This window comes from Microcaecilia unicolor, chromosome 2 (assembly GCF_901765095.1).
Source record: "Microcaecilia unicolor chromosome 2, aMicUni1.1, whole genome shotgun sequence".
Classification (NCBI taxonomy): Eukaryota; Metazoa; Chordata; class Amphibia; order Gymnophiona; family Siphonopidae; genus Microcaecilia; species Microcaecilia unicolor.
Window position 1 is genome coordinate 440937213 of NC_044032.1, and position 12453 is coordinate 440949665.

General features: G+C 42.7%; 1 protein-coding gene across 5 annotated transcripts in view; it reads left to right on the top strand.

The window, feature by feature from the left end:
- The window catches only part of LOC115461201 (protein O-GlcNAcase-like), an 83002-nt gene that overhangs the window by 10806 nt on the left and 59743 nt on the right, over positions 1 to 12453 (top strand). For 4 of the 5 annotated variants that reach the window (XM_030190862.1, XM_030190864.1, XM_030190866.1 and 1 more), the window contains 2 exons: positions 11071 to 11168; positions 11375 to 11505. In XM_030190862.1, the coding sequence (XP_030046722.1) occupies positions 11071 to 11168; positions 11375 to 11505 (229 nt within the window). Of the gene's footprint in view, positions 1 to 11070; positions 11169 to 11374; positions 11506 to 12453 lie in introns of those variants that run through there. The other variant, XM_030190867.1, reaches the window with a different exon arrangement.

The window sequence follows — 12453 nt, forward strand, 5'->3', positions numbered from 1 at the left end:
GGATCATTTCTTGGTTCAGTTCATCACGGGCTGCTGCTGGGGTCTAAGTCTTATGATACAAATTGTGATCTCACAGCCCACACTAGGAGACTTTGAACCTCTTGGAAGCCTGAGATGAAGCACTTATGCTCTTTACTGAATGCATGAGGGAGGGGGAAGGGGGCGTGGAAAAGACTGGCCATCTTCAATAGGTTATTAATCAGATGAAGTTGGTCCAGAGGGCAGCTACTAAAATGGCCAATGGTCTTCATGGTAAAGTATATGGAGACGGACTTAAACTCTAGATCACCATGGTGGGTGGGGGTAGGGTTGCCCATCAGGAAAAGTTTTTTTGGTATCAGGGTGGGGAGGGTTGGGGGGCTGGAGGTCCTCCAGGCCCCTGTGTCTGGGAAGTGGGGGTGGGTGGGGGTAGGTAGCCCACTGGGCCACCAGGGAAAGTTGTGCAGGGGAGTTAGGGGGGCAGCCCCTTGCATGTGGTGGTGGGGCGGGGGAACATTCACCTTGGTCTGTTTGACAGGTCTTGGCTTTTTTTTTTGATAGCCTAGACCTTTCAAAACAACATCTGTGGGAGGATTGTGCACATGCCCAGGCACAGTCCTCCTGCAGATGTGCCCCCATGATCAAAACTAATAGTGTGCATAAATTTGCATGCTATTAGTTTTGATCATCGGGGCCTTAGTTCTCCGTACTGTTCAGCGCTAAGCACTGTTCAGAACAGCACGGGGAAATTATTAGCCTTTTAGATCTGAGTTTTCACTCCTGCGGTTAAAGACCTATTTTTTTTTCAACTGGCTTTTGATAGCATTCCAGATTAAGAGACTTTTTCTTTGTTCCTCCTGTAACATAGTAAATGCACAGCAGTTCTTGCCTATTATTTTAACTTTACTGTTTGAGTTGTATGACTGGATTTCTTGTTGAATGTGTCTTTCCTGTCTATAATTGTAATTTTCTTTTGTTGTAATTTTATCATTATTACTGTGAACTTAAACTGCTTTGACCTCTTTGTAGAAAAGGCAGTATATTAAGTGTCTTTAAACAGCAAACATTAAACAAAGGCATAGAGTTCCTAATTTTCAAAAATTGTTCTAAAACAAAGATTTCTAATATAAATAAATGTGATGACACCACTGGGGGGAGGGGAGTGTCTGTCGGATATGCCAGATGGTCGGATTAGCGAAGGTCAATCAAGATTGTACTGTAGTGGATGTACATGTAGGGATCCTTTCAAGACCCTCATTAGCCCATTATGCTCCTGGTTTCAGAACCATAGTATCTTAGTGTGATGAGGCAGTATATACCGTTGTGCTACAGTATCCCCTGCTGGAGTGTCTGTAATGGTTCTGCCTAACTCCATATGAGACAGAGACTCCTACAGCATGTGTAGTTGGATTTGTGCGTGAGGTGACTGAGGGGCCACTGGCAAATTAATCCACAGTCTTCACTGGTACTCAATAGCACAGTCCAGGCCAGAACTGAGGTTCTGAACCATAGGTTTACTACAAAAAGAAAAAAAAAACCAACTTTTCAAGCAAAAAGGAGCAGACTTCACAATAATAGCAAAAGGCCTAGGCAGAGAGCACAAGTAACAGAACGCTTACAGGTCTCGTATTTCTTTCAGAGCTCTCTAAATCCCATCAGATTCTCTATCTCGCTCTCATGTACACCTTTTGAGCTGGTTTAATCCCAGATGTTGTCACTGTTGACTGTCATCTTCTATACCATGTGGCTCTTCTATTGTAGATTTTTAGATCATCCATTGCGTCCTCTCCAACCTTCTCTGGACCAGGGTCCCCAGTGCTCTCTTGTATTCCAAACTGCTTCACACTTCTCTCCTTTACCTTAGAAGCAGCAGTTTGTTTGCTTCCTACTTCCAGATCTCACCTCTGAGTAAGTGCAGAAGCCTAACAACTCCTGTCACTTGTTACTACTCTTCTCCTTCAAGCCAAAATGGATGGGCTAGCCAAAGCCCTTGATTCCCTGACAGAGCAGGTTCCAGTGGCTGGGAAATCGAAGCCAAAAAGAGAATTCAAATGGGCTGAAGTTTTATACTAATCTCAATTTCCCTCCAGAAGGGGGGGAGGGTCTCCTACCGTTACCTCACTGGTCGAGAGAGCCCTTCCTTGCTTCTGGAAACTGTGGGAGTATTCAGAAGTTAGAGCACTACTTTAGTGGATTAGTAGAGCCTCTAGAGGTCTAGAGATCTCTGCTATCCCCCTAGAGCAGAACTTTAGAGCAGTAGTTCTCAACTTAGTTTTCAAGGCACACTGGTCAATTCTATAAGTTGGCACCTAATGTTAGGCACCAAGGGCTAGATTCTATGTATGGTGAAAAAAATATCAGCGGCGAAAAAAGCGCTATTCTATAAGCTGCACTTAAATTTAGGCGTGGTTTAAAGAATAGCGCCTAACCTTAGGCACGGTCATTTGAACCAACTGAAATATGGTGCAAATGTATGCACCTACATTAGGTGTGTATCCTCATTATTTTATAACGCATTAATTTTAGTAATGCCCTTGTTATGCCCATGACACTCCCATTTCCACCCCTCCTTTTCAGATTGTGCGTAAATGCCAATTAAATCTAATCTGTTAAATTTGTATTGTAATTAATTTGTAATTGGAATGAGGCTTTAGTATGTTCCTTGGATTCATTAGCACCTATGAAAGAATATCAGCTTAACTGGACTAGAAAAGCTCCATGGTTCATTGAGGATCTCTTGATCTTGAAGCATAAATTGAGACAATCTGAACAGAGGCTCTCGGGACAGACTCAGCCAGTCAGGTTTTGAAGATATCCACAGTGAAGATACATAAGACAAATTTGCATTCACGGCCCCCCTTATATGCAAATTGAGTAACTCATTCATATTCACTGTGGATAGCCTGAGAATCCGACTGGCTCTGTAAATCCTAAGGATTGGGATGAGAACCATGATCAACAGTGATATTATCCTTTTCCTACTTGCATGGAATGAGCAAGTCGGCCCTGTTTTATTCAGCTCTTCTATAGTATTCTGGAAGTTCATCAATAACAAAGACCTATAAAACTACAGAGAAGTTGAAAGACAAGGACATGCTTTCAAATGCTAGAGCCAGGATGGAGGCCGTCACTTTAGCTGACCTCGGCATCACTGTAGTATACGGTGCCTGTGCACTGTCTCTTACCATCTTGCTTTTCCTGGAACTTTGGGTTGTTCCTAGAAATAGAATACAGGCTTCACTTTACCTAAACTCAGCAGGATAGTAATGTCTGGCTTCTCATTCATTATTAATAATTGTGGCTAGCTGGCAGAAGAGAGTGAAGATAAATCTCAGGAAATCAATTCCTTATTGCTTCAGTGGGAGCGTTTCCAATGAAGAGTCCGAATGCTTCCTGTGATGGGGGGAGGGGGGAGCCAGAGAGGGGCTTCCTGATCTGAGAGCTGCAGGGGCTCTGCAGTCTTTCTTAGGCATGCGAACCACTCCAAACTGTCAGGAGGCGCATTTAGGGGGAGGAAGCAGGAGGTAACAGGCAATATTTAATAAGGAGATAGTGGGCCAGTGGTGCCCAATTGTTGGTTAAAACGAAGGATCTCGCTCTGCTTAAGAGGAGGAGGGGTGCCCGCTGCATTCCCAGTGCTTAATAGATGTGTGCATTTATTTGAAACGACATGGAAAGAGTGTGCACTATTTGCAAACGGGGCTCTCTTTCAGAAAGAATACGCCATCTTCGTGAATAATGTACACTCTTCCAGAAGAGTATGCACTCATTTCAAATGAGTGTACTCTTTTAACAACATTGCTTGTCTAACGAAAAAAATGCCAGCCCCCCCCCCCAAGAGAGTAAATATTCCCATTAATGATACAACACAAACATTTTCAAGCTGCACACCCCTAGTACTACCACAGTAGAGGTCTGCACCAGTGTTGCCAGGTGGGTGGTTTTACTGCCCAATTGGGCAGTTTTCCGCGACCCGCTACGGGAAATTTTTGCCCGCGGCGGGTTGCGGTTTTTTGGGCTGCTTTTTGGTCTTCTGGGCGGTTTTTTGGGCGTTTTTTTTCGGCCGCGGGGGGCGGGGTTAGTGACATTTTGGGTGGGGCCGATGACGGGGGGTGGGGTTGATGACGGCGGGGTTGATGACGGCAGGGGCGGGGTTGATGACGCGGGGGTGGGGGTGTCAGGGGCGGGGTTTGAGTTTGGGCGGGTTTTGGGCTGGATTTAGGCTGGTTTGGGTGGGAAAAAAATTTTCCACCTGGCAACCCTGGTCTGCACTGAAGAGCTGAGCTTTCAGCCAGTGAAGCAACACATGGAGTGTAGCTGAGCACTGCAAAATCCCATAATAGCATCTTTACATTTAATCAATTTCAGCATTGACATCTTTTTGAGTAAATCTACTTTATTTTTATTTATGACATTTATATCCCGCATCATCTCAAACAAGTTCCAAGTTCAATGCGGCTTACATTAAAACAGATGTAAAACTGATATTCAGTTCTGGTTACATAGAACAAATAGATACAAATTATAAGTTAAGAAGGTGAAATGACATAAAACAGAATATTCAAAGTGAGATACGAATAGTTATAGTCTTCACTAATTTATTTAGAGGATTGATTGTTTCTGTCATTACAAACTGTTTGTAAAGGGTAGACAGGCAGTGATCAATGTCCATAAATTAATACCTGCAGTGGAACGGCATGTTGGGTACTAGATCCCCGCCTTGGCTGTTAGTTTTGATGCTTAAAAAGCTTTTGACCACATGGAGTGGTCCTTTTTATTCCCCTTATTAGAAGCGTATGTGCTGGAAGGTTATTTTGTGCAGGCAGTTAGGGTGCTGTATGTGGGCCTGATGGTTGCAGTTTTGGTGAACGGACTATCCTCCCCAGTAATTTCCTCTTGTCACCCCTGCTCTTCTTGTTATTTTTGGAACTCTTGCTGTTTAATTTCAAAACTACCAACGAGATCATAGGATCTGCTTTAAACTAATTAGTTTCCTATATTCACCAATGTTCCCTATATTCATCTGAGTACTAAGGGTGGTTTCGCCCCTCCCCCATCCTCTGGATTGTTCTAGTTTCTAATTCCAAATCCAAATTCCATGATGACATTTTGCTACAAATATGACCTTCTCCACTTCTTCAAATTCTTGTGTCTTTAGAGATGTCCTTGAGTTAAACGTACACTGTATTGATATGTTTGTGTTTTATTTTGAGATAGGCCTGCATCAGGGATCATCAATCTCGGTAACAGTCAGAGTTGGTGTCCTCTATTCTCTCTGTGTCAGCGGGCAATACCACCACTCAAAAAAGTGAGAGCAATGTAGTCTGTCCTTTCAAAATGTTAAAAAAAACAAAACAAAAATATGCCAAGGCTCAAGAGCCTGGAATAGAGAGTCTCTCTGTCACATGGCCTTGTAGGGTTTTTATGAATTTCTTAATATTTTCCTTTGTACACCATTAGAATAAAATCTGATTTATAGAATTTGTTTGGTACAATTTGCTGCTTTGTGATACAGTTTTTTTAGATTTTTCCACTGCTCTTTGCTACTGTTGCCTCCACCGCTACGTTCTGCAAGTACTTTGCAGCAGCCACCTTTCCTTCAATTTTCACAAGCCTTCCTGTCTCTCATGCTGCAACATAAGACTGTAAAAACTATGTATGAATAGTGTTAGCAGGGTGAGGTGCTGTTTTTGTTTTATGCCACATACCACTGAGACTGACACTCTCTTCTGCTCGGAATACTTTCACTCCTCCCATTCCCCGTTCTGTAAGACGTACCAAACCCGAGCCTTGGCTGACCTCTAGAATCCACTACCTACGTTCCTCTGCCCGCTCTGCCGAACGCCTTTGGCAGAAATCCCTTGCCCATCCTGACTTCATACATTTCAAATTCTTGCTGACCTCCTTCCAGTCTGCTCTTTCACTTGCCAAACAGGACTATTACATTCAGTTGACAAATTCTCTTGGCTGAAACCTTCGACGTCTCTTTGCCACACTGAACTCTCAAGTGTCTTCACCTCCAGCTCCCCCTTCACTTTCTCCCTAGACTCTGGCTGAGTATTTTCATGATAAGGTTCACAAGATTAAACTTGAATTCTCAACCAAGTCACCTCCACCTCTCCTTCCCTTAGTCCATTCTGTCAACCCTCCTTCAACCCCTGCCTCCTTTTCTGAAATCACTGAAGAGGAATCTGCACATTCTCTTTCCTCCTCGAAACTAACTACCTGTTCCTCTGATCCTATTCCCACCCATCTACTTATCACTGTCTCTCCTACTGTTATCCCTTTTATCTGTCATATCCTCAATCTTTCACTTTCCACTGCGACTGTTCCTGATGCCTTCAAACATGCCATAGTCACACCACTCCTTAAAAAACCTTCTTTGGACCCTACCTGTCCTTCCCATTATTGCCCCATCTCCCTCCTCCCTTTCCTATCCAAGATACTTGAACTTGCTGTTCACCACCATTGTCTTTACTTTATTTCTTCTCAAGCTATTCTTGATCCACTTCAATCTGGCTTTCGCCCTCTTCATTTGACTGAAACAGTTCTTGCTAAAGTCTCCAATGACCTGTTCCTGGCCAGATCCAAAGGTCTCTTTCTATCCTCATTCTTATCAGTCTATCTGACACTTTTGATCACTGCCTGTTCCGTGATATGCTGTTCTCACTTGGATTTCAGGCTCTGTTCTTTCCTGGTTCTTTTCTTATCTCTCCCATCGTACTTTTAGTGTATACTCTGGTGGGTCCTCCTCCACTTCTATCCCACTATCTGTCCTGGGACCTCTTCTTTTCTCCATCTATTCTTCCCTTGGTACTCAGATCTCAACCCATGGTTTTCAGTAATACCTCTAGGCTGATGACTTCCAGATCTACATCTCCACACCAGAAATTTCACCAGGAATCCAGGCCAAATTATCAGTCTTGCTGTCTCACATTGCTGCCTGGATGTCTCACCACGATCTGAAACTAAACATGACCAAGACTGAGCTTCTTATCTTTCCTCCTAAACCAACCTCTCCTCTTCCCCCATTCTCTATCTCTGTGGATAACACTCTCATCAGCTCGTAACCTTGGGGTCATCTTCGACTCCTCTCTCTCTCTCCTTCTCTGTACATATTCAACAGACTGCTAAAACCTGTCGTTTCTTTCTTTTTAATATCACCAAAATTTGTCCTTTCTTTTGTGAGCACACCACCAGAACCCTTATCCACACTCTTATCACCTCTTGCTTAGACTATTGCAACTTGCTTCTCACACTAAGCCATCTATCTCCCCTTCAATCTGTTCAAAATTCTGCTGCACGACATATTCTGCCAGTGTCACTATTCTCATATTAGCCCTCTCCTCAAGTCACTTCATTGGCTCCCTATCCATTTCTGTATACAGTTCAAAATCCTCTTATTAATTTATAAGTGCATTCACTCTGCAGCTCCTCAGTACCTCTCCACTCTTATCTCACCCTACACTCCTTCCTGGGAACTCCGTTCACTAGTTAAATCTCTTTTATCTGCACCCTCCGCCTCTGCTAACTCCAGACTCCGTTCCTTTTATTTTGCTGCACCATATGCCTGGAATAGACTTCCAGAGCCGGTTCATCAAGCTCCATCTCTGGCCGTCTTCAAATCTAAGCTAAAAGCCCACCTTTTTGATGCTGCTTTTAAATCCTAACCCTTACTCGTTCAGTACCCATGTTTTATCATTCCCACCTTAGTAATTCCCTTATCCCTTATTTGTCCTGTTTATCTGTCCTAATTAGATTGTAAGCTCTGTCGAGCAAGGACTGTCTCTTCATGTCCAGTGTACAGTGCTGTGTATGTCTTGTAGCGCTATAGAAATGATAAGTAGTAGTACTTCATTCAAAGAATAGTTAAGTTCTGGAACTCGCTTCTGTAGGATGTGGTAACAGCGGTTTGCATATCTGGCTTTAAAAAAGGTTTGGACAAGTTGCTGGAGGAAAAATCCATAGTCTGTTATTGAGATGGACATAGGGAAAGCCACTGCTTGACCTAGAATTGGTAGCACGGAATGTGCTACTAATTGGGTTTCTGCCAGGTACTTGAGATCTGGATTGGCCGCTGTTAGAAGCAGGATACTAGGCTAGATGGACCATTGATCGGACCCAGTATGGCTATTCTTATGTTCTTACCACTACTACTACTTCTACTACTAATATTTATGGTCTTATGACCTGAATGTTCAGTTATTGCAATATATCAAAAAATTTCAATAAGCATAAACATAAGTGAAAGGACAGGGACACAGAGAAGAGATGCCGGACACAAGGAAAGGATAGGGACACTGAAAGGGCAGGTGCTGAACATGAAGGGAGGATAGGGAGAGGGACAAAAGATAGATAGAAATAGAGAGAGAAGAAATATCAAAATGACAGGAGACCCTGGAAAAAGAGATAAGAAAATACAGAGAAAAGCATAAAAGAGAAACAACAAAGGTATTAAAAAGACATATTTTTTTCTGAATTTATTAATTCTTAATATGTCAGCTTTAGGAAATGTCAAGGAAGTTCAGAATACACCAAAATCTTCATCAGTCCCATTAGATAATCATATTTTCTTTCAATTTATTTTCCATAATATAGAGCATTTTTAAAAAATATTTCTTTTTTATATATAAAAATATCGAATGATTTATCTCAGCAGTGAATTTTCAAAGGGGAATCGGTGCTGACATGTGTTTCGCCATCAAGCTGCCTAACCATACTCCTATCTAGTTCATAAATTCTCTGCTAGTACCCTAATATTATTACTAGTAAGGTACTAGCAGGGGAATGTATGAACCAGTTAGGCCTATGGTTAAAGGGGAACGCCTTGAATCAGCTTGATGGCGAAACACGTGTCGGCACTGATTTCCCTTTGAAAAATCACTTCTGGGATAAATCATTTGATATTTTTATATATAAAGAAAAATTATTTTAAAATATTTTATATTCTGAAAAATAAGCTGAAGAAAGATCTGATTGACTAATCGGACCGATGAAGATCTTGGTAATTTTGAACTTCCTTGAATCATTTGGTAACACCACTGCTAATGGTTTGTGGGAACACTATTGTTATAATTTGACTATATGATCCTTGCAACTTATTATTTGGTAAAATTCGCTTACTGTGCATACTGTTACAGGGCTTTAGGAAATGTACATCTCTGATATAAAGCATTTCAGTTTCTATTACTATGACAGTTTTCTATATTGGTCTGGAACGTGTTTGCTTTTTGCAAGGGTTGTTTACTGCAGCCTTGAAGAGGTTTCTTCTCCTCCCTCTCCCCTCCCCCCCCCCAATCCATACTACCTTGGGAGAGATGGTGTTATTGGGGTGAGGGGGCTGACCATATTTTTTCCACTCGAGGCCCATTCAGTCCTTGCTACACCATTGACTGTATCTGAATCCAGCTTGCCTTGCGCTACTGATAAAAAGGCATGAGCTAAATCTAGATAAATAAAAGTAAATAAAAAGGGGTTTTTATATCTGCACCTATATCTATATATACATATACACTGAGGCTGCACATTTAACATGTTAATAACACAACTTGTCCCATGTTTAATGAGGGTTAATAATTTTGACGCACATTAATGGCAGGTCTCGCCCTCATCCAGCATTGCTCCATTTCCTTCCCCACCATCCGCTGCTTCTCTCACCCACTGCAGCGCTGAAGCCATACTGCTTCTTTCACTGGCCCCAAACCTCTTTCTGTAGCATTCCGCCTCCTCTGACAGAACTTCCAGTTTCCGGATGGGACGCTACAGAGAGAGGCATGGGGCAGGTGAGAGAAGCAGCATCCTTCAAAGGCAAGGCGGGAGGGCTCAGAGGTGCCAGGAGAAAGGAGAGGAAGATAGAGAGAGAGATGTAGATTGGGAGGGGCTGGAGGAGGGTTCAGGAGTACAGAAAATGGTGCTGGACAGAGAGAGATGTGGACCGCAGTGGGGGAGAGGAGGGAAAAGGGTTCAGGAATGCAGAAAGAGAGGCTGGGAGAAAGATGTAGACCACAGCGGGGGGGGGGGGGGGGGGGGGGGGGGAGGGGGGGGCGTTTGAGAGAGATATATGCTGGAAATAGGGGATAGAAAAAATAAAGAAGGGAGTTGGTGACTGTGGAGGGAAGGGAAGAAATGGTGCCCCATGGAGTGGAGAGGAGATAGTGCCCCTAGAGAGGAGGGCAAGGGGAGAGAAGAGAGACTGGAAGAGACGGTGCCACTGAAGTGGAGGGCAAAGGAAGGGAACAGATGGAAACTAGCTAGATTTTGAGAAGGAGAAAAAAAAAAGAAGAAAGTTGAATGTGAAAGGTGACCATAGGGCAGGAAGAAGGAGAAAAAAAGAAATATTGAATAAACAGGAAGATCTAGAAACAGAGTTTAGAGCATAGAATTGTGTTGGTAGCACAAGGAAGTTGAACCAGAGACGTGGAATAAGATAATTAGAAAGATAAAATCACCAGACAACAAAGGTAAGATAAATTATTTTATTTTTAGTTTAGTAATTGAACTATGTCAGTTTTGAGAATTTACATCTGCTGTCTATATATTGCACTGTACACGAGGAAATGTGAGGGGGTGCTTTACACGATTATTTATTTATTTAGACTTTGCTCACACCCTTTCAGTAGTAGCTCAAGGTGAGTTACATTCAGGTACACTGGGTATTTCCCTGTCCCTGGAGGGCTCAAAATCTAAGTTTGTACCTGAGGCAATGGAGAGTTAAGTGGCTTGCCCAAGATCACAGGGAGCAGCAGTGGGATTTGAACTAGAGAATTGAACGAGGACAGAAATGTAACCCATCTGTGTCCGTCTCTACGTGAATCAAACCCATCCCTGCCACAAATAATCTCCATCCCAGCTCCCAGCCCTTGCTATACCGCAGTCACCTTGACACCCCCCCCCCCCTAGAAAGCCAGATTCCATAAGCAATAAAAATTCTAGTAAAAATAACATAAATCATTTTCTGCTAAGACAGCAGATGCACAGATCAGCATAGGACCCAAAGAAGTCCAAATTCCAAAATTGTGCAATTCAAAATTTCAATCGATGTACAGCCCTAATATACACGCAACTCAGTTTGACTTTGTTCTCTCACTATAGGATGAAAAGTTGGGGGTTGAACACATATATGTATGGCCCCAAGGATGACCTGAAGCATCGGCTGCTGTGGAGAGAAGTGTATACTCCGTATGAGGCAGGTAGGGAGTGAGTGATGCAGAAAAGTTTAATGCTGAAGATAAGATGCCTTTCCAGTCGGGCCTTCTCCTCTTATCTCCTGTACGTCTCACTCTTTCTCTGACTTTGTGATCTTCCTCTCCCTCTCATCTCTCTTAACATCTTATCTTCCTGATTTTCCCTGCTCGTTCTCTCTCTCTAACCCTGTGGTCTCCTTCTGATTTTACAGCTGGACTGCAGTCTCTGGTGCTGGCGGCCCAGCAACAAGGGGTGGAATTTATTTATGCCCTTTCTCCAGGGCAAGACATCGTTTTCTCCAGCGCTAGTGATCATACCTTACTCAAGCGGAAACTGAGGCAGGTACCGTGTGAAATTTCAACATTCCCATGTGTGTGCGTGTGTGTGCATCCTGTTTCTGGATGTGTAGAATGGGGCATACTATGGGGCGCGCTGAGGAGTCTGGTAATTTTGATATGTGTATGTGCTACCCTGCAGGTGTGGGGGCGGAGAGTGGGTGTCTACATTGCCGTACACTAACCTTGGCTTAGCACGTGAGACTGTATTGGCTACATAATGGGTGGTGGCAGGGGCTCATGCGCTTATGGCAAATTTAATAAGGAAAATAGAAAAATAAACCATTTTACCCCGACAGTAAAAATAGCCTTAGCATGAGGGAATGACCCGCATAAGTCCACTGTAAAGCTACTTTCACTGCTGTTTGGTAAAAGGGGCCCCAGAGTTTGGTAAATTATGCTCTAACACTGTGTAACAGAGGTTTCTTCAGTGTTGTTCAAAGTACTTAAGTAAAAGTAAAAAGTATGGTGAAGAACACATTAAAAAATGTACTTAAGTGAACGTAAAAATGTTATTGCTTAGTATAATACTTTTTGAATAAAAAGTAGAAGTACGGCAACTACAACGAATGCAACTATCGTTAACGTTTTTATCCCTATAACTTTACTGCTCTACAGTTTCAGTCCACTTTGCTTTTAGTAAAACTACATTTTGAAAATGACTGTCACTCATGTGAATGCGCTTGTGAGTCATTAATCCAGCACAGCTAAGGTTCAACAATCGCACTGGCAGAAAGTGGAGTGTTCAGTCTGATTAAAAAGTTCATTCAAATCAGGCCAGGCTGCAGTGTTACCGATGTCTTCTGACTGGGTCTGGAGATGTTGTTCAAAGGAGTCTCTTCATGAAGCACTTGGCATCTGTATAGCAAAGAATGCTTTATCATCATTGTCATTATTATCTGTATTAGAAGTAGTCCTATATAACCATCACTTGCATCTTCATCTTCATCTTTAT